The sequence below is a fragment of the Sphaerodactylus townsendi genome, linkage group LG05 (assembly GCF_021028975.2).
Source record: "Sphaerodactylus townsendi isolate TG3544 linkage group LG05, MPM_Stown_v2.3, whole genome shotgun sequence".
Taxonomy (NCBI): domain Eukaryota; kingdom Metazoa; phylum Chordata; class Lepidosauria; order Squamata; family Sphaerodactylidae; genus Sphaerodactylus; species Sphaerodactylus townsendi.
Genome location: NC_059429.1, coordinates 25,021,213 through 25,037,204, shown reverse-complemented (window position 1 = coordinate 25,037,204; position 15,992 = coordinate 25,021,213). Strand labels below are relative to the sequence as shown.

General features: G+C 47.1%; 1 protein-coding gene across 1 annotated transcript in view; it reads left to right on the top strand.

The window, feature by feature from the left end:
• The window catches only part of ATF6 (activating transcription factor 6), a 104,939-nt gene that overhangs the window by 28,636 nt on the left and 60,311 nt on the right, over positions 1-15,992 (top strand). The window contains exon 14 of the mRNA XM_048498520.1: positions 919-1,033. Coding sequence (XP_048354477.1) covers positions 919-1,033 — 115 coding nt within the window. The remainder of the gene's footprint in view (positions 1-918; positions 1,034-15,992) is intronic.

Sequence of the window (15,992 nt, the reverse complement as noted above, 5' to 3'; positions counted from 1 at the left end):
AGAGTATTAGAACCTTGTTGGACCAAACCATGTCCTGTGTAGCCCAATATCCTGTTTCTGATAGAGGCCCGCCCAGGTGCTTCTGGGAAATGTAGACAACAGCCCTCCTTGAGTTGCTTGTCCTCTCAGTGACTAGTATTCAGAACTACACAGAACATTGGGGTTTCATTTAGCAATCATGGGTAAGAGCTGTGATAGGCTTGTCTTCCCTGAATTTGCTCCAATATTTTTTTTAAAACCATGCAATCTAGTGGAGAGAGCAAGTATAGTACTTACAGATACAGCCACACTGTAGGTTTATGGAAAGGCGTTATGACAATTGCCATTTTTATTTTCAGTCTCTGCCCTCCTCTGAATTTACCTGTTGACTTTCATCGAAACATACCCCATAACTCCAAGAACTCTTTCCCTCGTCAATCATTGGCAGACTAATTTGACAGTGAATTTAGTTTGTGTATTTACTATATTTATATTCCATCTTTCTCATTGAGACTTAAAGCAGATTGCACAGTGTAAATTGATGCAATGAATCTGAAGACATATTTAATCAGCAATATATTCAGATTAGGATTACAGAAACGTGAATAAGCACAGCATATTATGTATGTGAACAAATGGACTTTCACTCTCCTGTTATTTCAAATAACGAATCTTGGAAAGTTCTGTGGCTGTCCCAAGTATCTATTTGGCATCCCTGCCATTTCCATGAAAATTACTACCATTTACTATTTTGTTGCTTATTTGTCCAGTTTGGAGTTCTTAGGTTTTCACACAAGCGTAATTTGATGTCCCTCTGCAAATTTGGCTTCTTCGTGACTGATCGTACATAAATTATGATTGTGCTGGCCTCAGTTTCTTATATCTGGCATCTTGCATGTATTCTTATCGGTTCCACTGTTGTCTTCAAATATGTTTCAGCAAGAACTCTGGGAATGAGCTGCAAGTTTATTATGCCTCCCCACGGAATTATCAAGACTTCTTTGATGCACTTCACAGAAGGGGAGATACATTTTACGTGGTATCATTCCGTAGGGTAAGTTCAATACATTTTGGGCATAAAGGGCCAGTTGCAAAAAAAAGGGGGTAGATATATAAGCAAAATGTAAATATATTTCAAGCCAATTTGTCATGGCCTCCCATGAAGAAATCCTAGAAGCTGCTTGTTGATGGTGCTTAGACCTCTTCACAGAAGACACAGTTCCTAGGCATTCTTGGGGGAGCAGAGTCAGTGGAACCAAGACAAGGAAATTGCATTAAAAGAATGTCCTGGCATTTATGTGCATTGGGCAAGAAGGAAGGGAGATGATGTTCCTCCCTATCCCAGTGAGTCTGTCCACATTTGTATTTGCCTTATTAAGGAGTTAAGCGAAGATGAAATCATCCCCCTCAGCCCGACACTGGGAGGGCTGCTTTTTCACACTTACTAGTATAGTAGTAAATCTATTGCACAATTGGATGAATTCCTGTTCACGTCAGGAAAATTGTGAAACCACCTGTGCACCTTTTTCTACTGGTTGGTGACTATGAAAAGAACCAGTACCTCCTTCTGAGTGAAGTTGAATAATCAAGCATAGGAACAGAGTAAACATGATGTTCCTCTGGGCATAGAGCAGGGGTTTCTGGGGCAGGTAGCTGTAAATTTCTTGCATTGTGCAGAGGGTTGACTCGATGACCCTTGGGATCCCTTCCAGCTCTGTGTTTCTGTGACTTTGTGTTAATGTTGGTAATCTCAAAAGTGCATTTGTGCTTCCATTTGCGGATTGTTCATTCATGCGGTAAGCATAATGGAGTAAGAGCAGTGGTTGGTAGTTCAGCCAGGAATTGAATGAGTAGTCACTCTGTTTGTACATGAGCTATGAGTTCCCCATCTGAGTCACTTCGTTCTCTGCCAGGCTGAAAACTGCATCCCCCGACCACCTGTTGTGGTGGCGCTACAGCAAAGCAGAGATCAGGCTAGATCTGCTTGCAAGCTGACACAATGGGGTAAGGGCAGAGGCTCTTGGGCCCTGCTCCAGTCAAGGGGTTTCCTGATGACACTCACTGATGCCTTAACTGACTATTCTGTAAAGATGGGCATTGCTAAACCAACTTTTGCATCAAGGAACAGATTACCACTGGATGCAGCCCCAGTCATCTACCCCCTGCATAAGAGTAGGCCTCCTTTTGCATTGATTTTTGTTGCTTTTTGGACTTTGCATCAACTGTTGAATCCCTTTCAGTGATCATTTGTCTTCTTTAGACGCACTTGAGGCTGCTTTGGCAATTTCTGTTCCTCTGATATATTCTCCAACAGTGTGGCTCAGCCATCCAATACATCATTTCCCTCTCACCCTGTAAAAACTGTCAGCACTTGTTTCAAGCAGCCTGTAGTCTGCATTGAGAGAGCATCCCACTACTTATCAGCAGGTGGAGTGGTTGCTCGACGTTCTTGGTCCAAGGCAATGGTTCCCCCTTCCCAATTTTCTGCCTTTCTACCTCCGTTGGCCTTTGAAGGAACCCCTGTAAGTTGGATAGTATTTTAGTATCCTCATGTGTGACACTGTCCAGGTATTTCCTGTCAACCTACATGCTTTGGGAATGCATTCGAAAAGGCACCTGGTATCTGGCCACTATGAGGAAAGTTCAGTCGTGGAAAGGAAACTGTCCTTTAGGGAAGTTCATCCTCTATTACTGTCAGTACTATCCTAAACAGAGTTAATGCCCTTCAAAGTTCATTAAAGTCAATGAGCTTAAAAGTGTATAACTCTCCTTAGAATGAAAATGTGAGCTTCTTAGTTGCTTGCAGTAGTGTTTTCACTGTGAAAAACAAGTATTGCTGAAGTGGGTTTTTTATTTAAAAACTGCTTTCCAGCCACTTGTTCGGTACTCATGTGGGTGTAGTGCATCTTCTTGGTGAAGACATTAATATCTTCACTTTCTTTGCATTTTAAGAGAAAATAATTAGCTGGATGTTGGCCTGTTACGCATGGAATGCATACGTCTGGACTCTTCTCTGCGCTGTGGGCTTGCAGAGGACTCTCATCACGTTTCTATGTTTACATGCAAGAAGGCAATCGCTCCTTTCTCCGAAGGTTTTCTGCAGAGTGCTCTCCGGGCCTGGTTTTGTTAACTCCACCCATCAAGTGATTCTCAAAGGCACAGATCTCATTACACCTGGCAGTCAAGAGTGCTAGCATAGCCCTTTAAGCTGCACTTTTGTCGATATTACTATTCCAAAAGTTATCCTCCACCTGCTCCACATGAAAGAGACAAACCAGTTCCCTGGATCACAGGCTGCTAAGGAAGGGAACCATCCCAGAGCAGATAACACTTCTTGCTACTGGTACTGTTGCCAGTGGAGGATAGAGGCTTGTTATTTCCAAGATCTCTTTATATCGATATCTTGAAATATCAAGAGGGGGAAGACATGCAAAGTGGCACAAGGGAGAGGGAAGGCTGGCTGAGGGTGGATGGAAGATCTCTGGGGCAAAGCTGGACTCGCTGGCGAATTTCCCTGCGGTGGAGGCAAAGCAGATTAAAATGGTGTCACAAGTGGTCTCAGTTGCCATGGAGATAATGGAAAGTGAAAGCAGGACTTGAGGAAACATACCATATATACTCGGGTACAAGCCGAGTTTTTCAGCCCTGTTTTAAGGCTGAAAAATGCCCTCTTGGCTTATATACGAGTCACTTCTTACCAGCCGGCTCTTCAGGCCTCTGCCGAGGCTGGGTGTGTGGCCGGGACGACCTCCCTGCGGCTGCACAAGCGCTTGCCCTCCTCGGAGCTTGAAGGGGAACCCTGGCTGGCTGTGTTTCCTCAAACCCAGCCGGGAGGTGGAGGGAGCTCCTTATTTGGGCAGTGACTCCCCCTGATGTCATTGCCCAAATAAGGATCTCCCTCCACCTCCTGGCTGCCTGGGTTTCCTCAAACCCAGCCTGGAGGTGGAGGGAGCTCCTTATTTGGGCAGTGACTCCCCCTGATGTCATTGCCCAAATAAAGAGCTCCCTCCACCTCCGGCTGCCTGGGCTTCCTCAAACCCAGACTGGAGGTGGGAAGGGAGGCTTCCTTGTTTTAGACAATGCGATGACATCAGAGAAGTCACTGCCCAAATAAAGAGAGCTCCTCTACCTCAGAAGCTTCCCGCCGAGCTTATCACTGGGCGAGTCAATAAGTTTTCCCAGGTTTTGATAGTAAAATTAGGTGCCTGGGCTTATACACGGGTCAATTTATACACGAGCATATACGGTATCCATACAAGAAATCTTGCTGTGACCAACATTCACACACACACCCATCACGCAGCAAGCACACTGTGTGTAATTGGCCGTTGTCTTATTAATGGGGATCTGACAAATAGAAAGTTGTTGAGATATAAAAATGACAGGAAAGTTAAAGTTGGCTGCATGAAATGCCTATTATTACATACAAAATGCCCTTGATGCCACTCTGATTAAAAAAAAAATCCTGTACATATCTGCCATACATGTAGTTGAAGAGAGCAGGAAAAGAGAAAGACCCAACATGAGATAGATTGACCCAATAAACAAAACCAGGGCCTTCAGTTTGCAAGACCTGAGCAAGGCTGTTAATGATAACATGTCTTGAAGGCCATTGATTCATAGAGTTGTCATCAGTTGGAAGTGACTTGATGTCCTTTAACACACACACCTGCCATGTGACTGTTAAGGAACCCTAGCAAAGTCCTTGCAGATCACAGTTTTCAGAAGTACTTTGGTTGAAAGAACATCAATCTTACTTCCTGAGTGTGCTCTAGCATACAGTGCTGAGGCAGGAGAGCTTGTAGGATTTTGTGCACATGTGCGGACTGGAGGATAAATGCTCTAGTCCATAGGTGTCCAACTCGTGGCCCTCCATATGATATGGACTACAGTTCCCATCATCCCCTGCCAGCATCATGCTGGCAGGGGATGATGTAGTCAACAGTTAGTTTCCTGTCTGTCAGTTGGTTCAACTGTCAGAGCTCAACCTAGTCAGGTTCCACTTGCATCTGCCAACTCCCTTAGATCAATAATGGTTTATCTCCTACCACTCCATTTAGCTGACTTTGAAACACTGTTCTAGCCAGGGATGGGCTTAAGAGTTGGCTGCATGATGGGATACAAGCAGAGGTGGGATCCAGCAGGTTCTCACCAGTTCCCGAGAGTGGGTTACTAATTATTTGTGTGTGCCTAGAGGGGGTTACTAATTGGGTCCGCTTTTCCATCTCCACACCCTCGCCTCCCCGAGAGGCATACTGCCTTTGAACGTGAAGGTTCCATAGAGCAATTGCGACTAATAATGTAACTCCCTGAACTGGGTTAATCCCTTTCAGGTACTGCAATTCATTGATTCTCAGCCTTTCGTACCTTTTATCTCACCAGTCTCTATCAAAGAACCTGTGTGTTTCACCATTGCTGTGTTCAGATTTGTGAGTTGGGGCATTTTCTATAATGTGATGATGATTTAGAAATGACTGGGTGCAAAAAAATTTGGGGGGGTCATGGTGGGGTGGCTGCCCAAGGGGGGGGCATCCAACTCAGGTTTTGCCCAGGGCTCGGTTTGCCTAGGTACGCCTCTGCCCCCTTTGCTGAGGGGGGGGGGCTGGCGAGGGAACCTGTTACTAAAATTTTTGGATCCCACCACTGGATACAAGCCCTCTGTCTGTCTGTCTGTCTGTCTGTCTGTCTGTCTGTCTGTCTGTCTGTCTGTCTGTGCGTGCGTGCGTGCGTGCGTGCGTACATGAGAGAGACAGAGAGAGAGAGAGAGAGAGAGAGAGAGAGAGAGGCCGCAGTGTGAGGTAACTGGTCCATTCTGATGCTATCCGATTCTGGGAACTTTGGAAATATTTTTCCCTCTGCTGAAAAGTTTCTGATAAAAATAATCCAGACAAGAACTGTAGCCAGTGGTTGATTAAGACGGAAATGTGCTCTTTAGGATAGAATGCCATTTTTCCTCAGATTTTACAGATTGCGGCCTGGACTTTTAAGTGGTGTCCAAAATGTTACACAACACAAATCTAAATGCAGGACTCGGGAATCCTTAGACTCTTGCCACAGCCCCGCCCAGGAATGCCCCGCCCCCGGAATGCCTGGCCACGCCCCCGTTGTGCCCCGCCCAGCCCCATTGGTGCTACGCCACAGTTTGAATCCCACCACCATGGGAACCTGTTACTAAAATTTCTGGATCCCACCACTGACTTAAAGTCTTTTCCATGCAAAAATTCCCTCCATTTAGAAAGCTGTGTGTCCGTAGTGATACCATATAGATTTACCTCCACATTTGAAAGTAGGCAATCCCTTGGCCTTTGTGGCTTGAGGTAAAGGTTACTGTTTAAAGAAATCGAGTGTGTGTTCTCCTGATCCAATTAGCATTCTTCACAGCTAGATAGGAATTGTGAATAATTATTTACCCACAAGGTCCTAATTCAAGATTGAAACCATAGTCTGGAGGAGGAGAGGGCTCAGGTTTCCCAGTGCTGTTTTCCTAACCTAAAACAGCTCAGGAGAAGTGTTATTTGTCCTATTGGAGGGCAGCTTACTCCCAATGGGGCAAACACATCCCCTCTGTAACCATTTTGAGTCAGAAAAATGGCCTGGCCTGACTCATTAGAAAAATAACATCTATTTAAGAGCAGATGCACTCTAATCTGGAGAACTGGACTTGATTCCCCGCTCTGCCACTTGAGCTGTGGAGGCTTATCTGATGAACCAGATTAGCTTGTGCACTCCAGCACAAGCCAGCTGGGTAACCTTTGGCTAGTCACAGTTCTTTGGAGCTCTCTCAGTCCCACCCCCCTCACAGGTAGTTTGTTGGGAGGGGGGAAGGGGTTGTAAGCCCCTTTGAGTCTCCTTACAGGAGAGAAGGGGGGGATATAAATCCAAACTCCTCCTCCTCCTCCTTCTATTATACTGGTTGTCAGTATGACTCATGAATGCTTGGAAACAGCTGGCAAATTGTGTATAACACCCCAAGATCTCACTGAAATATTTGAAAAGAAGCATATTTTCTGTATGAGTAAAAAGGTCAGCAAACCTCCTTCTGCACTTTGATTTAAAAATCTGGTGGGACTGCCATGGGCAAGATATGGCCTGTGGGTTGTCGTGTGGCCATCCCTGGTCTAGGCACTGGCAATCATAACTGCATGAGTCTAGCTTCTGAAGAGACGAAGATAGAGGGAATCTCTGTTTCTGGACTCACTCCAGAGACAAGCACTTCTGAAGGTGAGGGAGGAACTTGCACCTCATTAGCAGCTATGCACATCTTCCAAGGATAGTAACTTTCTGGGTATAAATATGAGTATTTGAATTTTATCTTCTCAGGTCCAAACCCAGAGCACACTCAAAATGTCCTCCTGTAGGCCTTGTGGCTTCACTGATCATAACAGTTCTTGCTGTGAAAATACATCCGTGTATTTCTTATGGGGATTATGAAATCTCTCTTTGGCCCTTTCCGCACGGGCCAATAACGACGCCCTGGGGACGGCAAAAACGCCGTCCCCAGGGAGCTGTTCGCACAGGCGGCGCTGCCAAATCGCAGCAGCGCCGACCTGGCTCCCTTCCCCCTCCCCCAGGGTGGCCTCAGGCCGCCTCCAAAAACCTCCCTCCTGGCACCGCCGGGAATGCGCTGTTGTCCCCGTCCTTCCCCACTCACCTCGTCGCCGTCGTCGCCCTGCTGGCCTCCAAAGGCCCTCCCTCGCTGTCCTCCAACCCCTGGAGGTCGGAGGGCAGTGTGGGCGGGTCTACGGAGGCCAGCAGGGCGACGACGACGGCGACGAGGTGAGTGGGGAAGGACGGGGAAGAGGCGGGTCGGCCGGGCGACAGCGCTCCGCAGCGCCGTCATCCCAGCCGGTTCTGGGACCGTCCATGCGGACGGTCCCAACGTTGTCAGGTCGGCGTTCATTACGCCGACCCAAGCCCTTCCGCCTCCGTGCGGAAAGGGCCTTTGATGGCGTAGCAGCACTCTTGAATCAGCACCTGGCTTAGAGGTGCCCAGCATACTGAATACAAGGATCTCTGTGGAAAAGGTGCACATCTGGAGGCAGCTATCCCCATGTCAGGTTGGATCCTGCAAACACAATTTTTGCCCCTCAGTCTTCCTTCTGGTACTGACAAAGCCATTAGTCCATCAGCCCTCAGTAATATGGAGAATAACATTTGCCCATCTTTCACTGATATGTAAAATTCACTGGGAATGTATGTGAAGTGCTTTGAACTTCAGATGTGCTTCCAGATTCTAAACAAAATGGTTGCTTAGCTTTTGAAGTGGGAAGCAAAACCTAGTGAATGGGTCCACTCTCCCTCCAGTTTCTGAATCTTCTTGCATATCCCCCACCCCACCCAGCATCCTATCCCAACTAGAACTGCAATCCTATGCTTGCTAATTTGGGTGTAGTTACACTGAACTCACAGGTTCTTCTCTCCGAGTAAATATACGTAGGATTTGTTTGTGTGCTTGGTGCTGGATTTAAAGCTGAGGCAGGAAAAGATGGGATTTGGACTTAATGAAATATATTCAGAGCCAGTTGATTTTATGTGAAGGTTTGCATAGTGTCTTGGCACCTCTTAACGGTTTCGACTCGCTGGAGCCCTTCTTTTGTTTTACTCCAAAATGTTTCTTAGCTTCTTCCAAAACTTAAACAGCAAGGGTTGTCTTTACATGTTTATTTGCTATCATTAGACAATGGCAATCTTGAGTGCTCTGGCAAAGTTGCGTACTTTGGCAGATAATGGCACAGGAGAATTATTTCATGGGTGCCAGTATCCAGTTACTAAAAACAGTTGTCACCCAAGCAGATCCAAGCAGGAATACAATCTTCCTGTCCAGTCCAAAATCTCTGTTTTGTTGGGCTGCCCGTTTTGTGAATGAAAAGCAGAAGGCGGTTTGTGCATTTCTTATTTATATTGGTTACTGGAAGCCTGAGCTGGTGAAAGTTTCCACATGCTTCATTGATAAGAATTACTATCTCCCTGATTGTCCTAGAAGCAATAAAACCGAGCCATTGTATGGGAGGATTTGGGGTGGTTCCATTCCCTTAGAAGAATTCTGGGTAGATTTTATCTTTAGCCCTACATGTGGAAATGTGAGTGCAAATGAGCCGCAAAGCGAGTGCAAAATTGCTTTGAATTGGGCAGAAGCAAACCTGTTCTTGCCAATGAATGGGAAGATCCTGGCTTAACTGACAAGCACATCTCATTTATTTATGACATTCTGCAATTTGCTTTTTTAAAAAATTATTGAATAACGTAAGACAAATTCACTTTAATTTAGAGCATTTAAAACTGGTTTCCAAGGCAATTCTTTTTTTCCAAATGTGATGTTTGCCATAGGAGCCCCGTTGCTAAACTATCAGCCTCACTTGAGGGCTGCTTTTGAGATTATGATTCTAAAGTGTAAAGAATTCTTTTCACAATTCCTGTGATTTGGGCTGAATTTGTGCATGCGCATGGTGGCTCTGACAAATCTGTGTTCATTAAGGGTGCAGATGTGCCTTATTTGCCAAGGTGGATCATACCCCCCCCCCCATTTCCTGTCACTAGCCGTGGGGAGGGGTTTGGCAACCTTAAGAGATGTCCATTCTTGCGTGAATCAGCCACTCAGAGGGGGCATTCATTGAAAATGCTGGGGGGAAGAATTAGGACTAATAAAAGGAAACACTTCTTCACGCAATGTGTGATTGGTGTTTGGAATATGCTGCCACAGGAGGTGGTGATGGCCACTAACCTGGATAGCTTTAAAGGGGGCTTGGACAGATTTATGGAGGATAAGTCGATCTATGGCTACCAATCTTGATCCTCTTTGATCTGAGATTGCAAATGCCTTAACAGACCAGGTACTTGGGAGCAACAGCCGCAGAAGGCCATTGCGTTCATCTCCTGCATGTGAGCTCCCAAAGGCACCTGGTGGGCCACTGCGAGTAGCAGAGAGCTGGACTAGATGGACTCTGGTCTGATCCAGCAGGCTAGTTCTTATGTTCTTATGTTCTTATGACTTTTCATTTCTGTGAAAATGTGTATGTAAAAGAGAGAGAGAAGAAAAACATGCTTAAGTTGTCTGTGTACAGAACATGGTTAGAAACCTAAGCTTAAGACTTGTTTGCACTTTTAGTTGTCTTCTCATCAGTGCTTCCAGTTTTAAGAAGATTCTGATTTGTGTGAGACAAGATGTATAACTTGACCTTCCGCTCAAACACAACTTGCTCGTTTTCGACCATTAGTGCTGGAGGCATCTGCAGTTCTTCAATGGTTGGGGGATTTGTTCCAGAAATCTGGTTTCCGAGGCAAGTCTGTGTCTTGGAGACATTTTTTAAAGTACAAAACCAGAGATGTTGTTTCCACAAGAAGGAAACCATTTCTCAAAGACCCTTCTCTCCTGGCCGGCACAGAGTCCATCCTTCCTGTCGGCGCCATGAATTTTCAACCCCCACATTTTTTTTTTTGTTGGAAAAAATATTAGGCAGAGTGAAGATACTTACAGTGAAAATGCTTGTCTAAGCTCATCCAGTTCCTTCTATGTAGAATTGGGAGAGAGAAACAGAGACGGAGTTGCGTAGGCGATTAATAAGAGGTTTGAAGAATTTTAGTAGCGAAGAGCTTTGAGAGCCTTTGAGGTTGGATGATGGAGGAGGAGGAGGAGGAGGAGGAGGAGGAGGAGTTGGAGGATTTATGTCCTCCCTTTATCTCCTGTAAGGAGACCTGTGAGGTAGGTGGGGCTGAGAGAGCTCAGAAGAACTGTGACTAGCCCAAGGTCACCCAGCTGGCATGTGTTGGAGTACACAGGCTAATCTGAATTCTCCAGATAAGCCTCCACAGCTCAAGTGAAATCAAACGGGGAATCAAACCCAGTTCCTCCAGATTAGAGTACACCTGCTCTTAACCACTATGCCACTGCTGCTCCTCTACTGAATATTATTCACTTTTGGCTCCATTTGTTCAAGATGGTATAAACATTTTAAAATAAGTATATACGGGCAAGATGTGTTTGCCCACCCCCCCCTTCCAATTTCTCCATCATCCTGCCCTGGTAATTCCTGTAACCAGCAGTCAAAACAAAGCGGAATACTCTCATGCAGTAATTCAAACAATCATTGGTCAAAAGCATTTTGATTACAATCGCAGAGACATGTGTGGGAGTTGTAAGTCAGAGATGCTCTCTCATTTGGGATTTTGCTGATGGTGCACACAGTCTGTTCAGGTCAGTGTTGACCTCAAAGAGGCCAGGATTTACCAAAGCCTGTTGGTGGCTATGGCAGGTTCAAGCAGGCGCTGGGCTGCTGTCAAACCTGTGTGTTGGCATGGAGGGCACTGCCTTAGCTGATACCACAGAGCTGAGGAAATCCATGACATGTCAGAGTCCATGCCAAAGCCTTGAAGCCCGTCTGCTTTCAGCTTCAGGGTTCCATTTGGATGTCCCAGATCTGCCTCATTTTGGAAACCAAGGTAGAAGAGTGAGCCTTTGGATGTCCATCACTGCACTAAAAGAGGAGAGTTTTGTGTTTCTCTCCCCACACCAACACGTCCTGGTATATCCCAGGCAAGCCTTAATTCTGGCTCTGAGGGGAAATGACTAAGTTGGAATGAGCTGAAAAACTATTGTTCCTGTTTTTTTCTTCCAGGATTCTTGGAACTTTCCAATAACTGCTTCAATCCTGTCATCGATGCACGGAAACCATATTTCCTGCATTCCAAACTGTTCCGGCGGCCCCATTTGACCCACAGAAAGATCATGCTCCAGATCACAGAACCCGCCTAAGACTTAACCGTGCCGATAAGGAGGGACCAGGGGATGAAATATCCCCTTCCTCTCCCCAGGGCTGTTCTTGCAGAAGAGGGGGGAGCCATTTCAACCCCTTGTCCCTCCACACTCCTTTCCCCAAACCTATGGGGGGGGGGGTTTGCTCCATTAGGTGTCCTGCGCCTTTGCAAATAATCTGTCTGGGGCAGTGTTTCCCAAACTTTTCGAGGTCAAGGTACCCTTGACCTCACTCTTCATATCTCATGGTACCCCTGCCGCCACCCTCTACCTTCCCCTCCCATTGCCCCTGCTTGCCACACACCCCACCTTCCCCTCCCAGGGTGAAGGGTAGCATGGGGGTGTGTGTGTGGCTACTGACCTTGTGACAGGCCCTGCCCCATGGGCCAGCTCCATGTCCTTGCTGGCGCCGGTGGGAGACACCACAAAAATGAGGAGGGGCGGTAGTGTTGCCGCGGTACCCCTGGGACGTGCTCACGGCACCCCAGGGTACCAGGGAACCCTGGTTGAGAATGGCTGGTCTGGGGGTTGAAGGGGTTTCTGGAACAGGGAGGAACATGCGGGAAACTCCATGCATGGGTGGTTGCATATGAAGAAGAAGGAGAAGAGTTTGGATTTATATCCCCCCTTTCTCTCCTGTAGGAGACTCAAAGGGGCTGACAATCTCCTTTCCCTTCTCCTCACACAACAAACACCCTGTGAGGTGGGTGGGGCTAAGAGAGCTCCCAAGGTCACCCAGCTGGCGTGTGTGGGAATGCCCAGCTAATCTGAATTCCCCAGATAAGCCCCCACAGCTCAGGCGGCAGAGCGGGGAATCAAACCCGGTTCCTCCAGATTAGATACACGAGCTCTTAACCTCCTACGCCACTGCTGCTCCTTTTGAAACTGCAAGCTGATCAGCCTACCAAAAATGGGGTTGGGGGAGAGAGGGGAGGAGCTCAGTGGTGGAGCTTCTGTTTTGCATACAGGAGGTCCTAGGTTGATTTCCCAACAACTCTAGTTAAAGCGATTATATAATAGGCAATATGAAAGACTTCTGCCCCAGACGCTGATAATATTGGCCTTGATAGACCTATAGTCAGGTTCGAGGTATGAAACTGGTGCCATATCGTAAGGAGCAGCACGTCTGGCCTTTCAGCTCCTCCGATAATGCAAGTTCTCTTTTTTTCTTTTTCATCTCTCACCCCATTCAGTTGGCGGGAACGTGCCATTATCCTTAAATGACTTTCTACTTCTGTCTATATAAAACCACAGTTGTGTATTTGACCATTTCCAGCTGCATTCGGTCTGCCTCCCTTGGGCACAATTTCCATCATTGATCTCAGTAAAGCGGGTCATCGTAGAGGGGCTAAGACCCCCTTAGCTTTCCAGCACAGCTTTCTCTTGCCTACAGCCGATGTTTCTGAGCTAATTCCATACAGATGAAGCAACTTTTTTTCCATTTGAAACTATTTTTTCCTTGCCAAATTTATAGTTACACAACATGTAATGTCCAGAGCATTATAAAGGTCCCAGAGTATTATAAAAGTCCAGGTGCAGGAGTTGTGAGCATGCGTATGCCAGCATGTCACAGCACCTCTTGCTGGCTACATAGGGGCTTTCCGCACTACAAAAGGGAGCTAAGGTCGACTCGGTTCCCTTCAGTGGGGGGCGATTCCAGGCTGTCCGCACAGCAACTTACTTGACCCCCTGGAACCGAGCTAAGTGGGCGGGATCATCTTGGTGCCTGTTTCGCTCCTCGATCGTGATTGGAGCTTGTGTTACCATGGGAAACGGGAGCGTTCTTTTTTTTAAATAGTTTTTACAGTTTACAGTTACAGTCTCCCGTTTACAGTTTACAGTTACAGTCTCCCGTTCTGCGCATGCCACAAAAGCGGCTCCTGATTGGTTGAACTGATGAGGTAACGCTTGAAGGCCCCGCTGCTCAAAAGCGGTATCGACCTTGTTCCAGCAGAAAGGTGCAGTTCATAACTGCGACAGGGATGTCGCAGTTCTGAGGTGGGGGAACTGAGACAAAACAACGTTGAGCTCAGTTGCAGTGCGGATACACTGAGGTGAACCTAGATAGAAACCAGTACAACTCTGTCAGTGCGGAAAGCCCCATAGATTATTACAGCATTTCAGATGTACGTCATCCATTTGGGGGATTTTGTTGTTGTGCTTCAGGGAGCCCAAACCGGAGCCCTGGCGACTGCCAGGGATGGTGCCGCTGTGGTGTTGCCCTGCCGCCTCAATAGGGCTTTTTGGCAGCGCGGGGAGGCCAAATACAACAAAAACTTCCCTGCTACCAAAGAGCCCTCCGTTGGACTCAGTGACCTTGGGTGGTGTAAGTCTATGCTGGGGTAGAAGCCGACTAATGTCAACTCCACCACGAGCCATACCTCTGGAACACCCATGCTGGTGGGGCTGGTGGCAGCGCTGATGCGGTGTTCTGTGCCCCATGCAGGTGTCTCCACAGGCCATGGCAGCAGCCCTGCCCACTGGTGGATTTGCCCCTCCGCCGGGCTAATGCAGCACCACCTCCCGGCAGCAATTCCCCCACTTTCCAAATTGGGCCATAATTGTGTGGTTGAAGATGCTGGAATGTTTGGAATCCGTGTTTGATTAAGAATTGGATTCATGGATTTGAATCCTACCAGGTTTTTCCTTCTTGCTTAGCTTGTATCCCCTTCAGGGTGGAAAAAGTGGAAGGACACCCAACCTTTGGTCTCTTAGACTGGAAATTACAAATCGCTTCGTGCAGTTGTGCAGAGATGCTTCTGGCCTGCTGGGCTGGAACTGCAAAGGTGATCTGCTACTGGGATGTGCAGTCTGAGTCAGACTGCTAGGACAGCTTGAACAGGCACCTCTACTTTAAGTGAGAACAGAAAAGGGACTCCTGTTTTATTTCATTTTGAAACCAAATTCTGGAAAACAGTCTGGAAAGTAGGACCCAGTTTGTTGTGTCTCGGCTGCTTCCTCCCATCCTCTGCATTGCACCTGATGTTCCGCAGGTGAGAGAAGCTGCAGCCTGTTCAGATTTCACAGCCATGGCAAAGCTTGGCTGTGCGGCAGGTAGCATATGTAAGAGGTGGGCTGCCCCAGGCTCAGTTCCAGCAAAGGCAGGAAGAGAACTGCACTTCACTCTGCGCTTGTCCTTTTTGGGCTGCTTTATGCCAGATGTCCTGGAATAGTAATTGTCTGTGCAATGGCGTCTTTGCCACCCGCACATGCACACAGTCTGCCAGTTAATCTTGGCCAAGAAAGCCAATGTGATTCTGGAATGCATCAATAAGAGTATAGTGTCTAGATTGAGGGAAGTAATTGCACTACTCTGCATTGGTCATACCTCATCTAGAGTACTGTGTTCAGTTCTAGGCACTGCAATTTAAGAAGGATATTGACAAGCTGGACCGTGTCCAGAGGAAGGCAACCAAAATGGTAAAAGGTCTGGAATCCATGGCTTACGAAGAGAGACTTAGGGAGCTGGGGATGTTTAGTCTGGAGAAGCGAAGGTTAAGGGGGGACATGATAGCTGTGTTTAAATATTTGAAGGGATGTTATGTTGCAGAGGGAGCAAGCTTGTTTCCTTCTGCCTCAGAGACTAGGACACGGAGTAATGGGTTCAAGGTGCAGGAAAAGAGATTCCACCTAAACATTAGGAAGAACTTTCTGACTGTCAGGGCTATGTAGACAGGACTACAATTCCCATCAGTCATGCCAGCAGGGGCTGATGGGAATTGTAGTCCATGAACATCTGAAGCACCAGAGTTGGACCCCCCTGGTCTAAAGGTTGTGACAACCAGGGTAGCAGTTGGCAAACACTGCTAGTGGGGGCATTCTTGTGGGTCTTGTAGCAGATTCTGCGCAACCGCTTCTTCAGATAAAGCAGACCAGTCTGCAGAGATATCAAACGGTTTCCCATTCAATGTGGCAAGCGCGCTTACCTCTGTGCTTTGGCGCTGCACTCTTGTAGAGCATCTATGCTGAAACTGCTGCAAAAGTATGGCTGGCTCCCCTGTGCGTCCGGCACAACCCTGAATTTAAAACGTGCTTTCGGATCGTGCACTGTTAGTGTAAACAAGCTTTTAGCATTGAGCTGAAGAGGCACAAAGAGTTATTTAATGAGGGGAGGAAAAAAGACTTCAGGCCGGTGGGATTTGGAGTGTGGGTTGAAGCCCTGCCCTGCCAGACCACCACACAGACGTTCGGCTTCCTCGGAATGTTGCCCAGATTCCCTGCCAAGATGTATGTGGAGACCCACCCAACTTTGAACTGAAGTCAT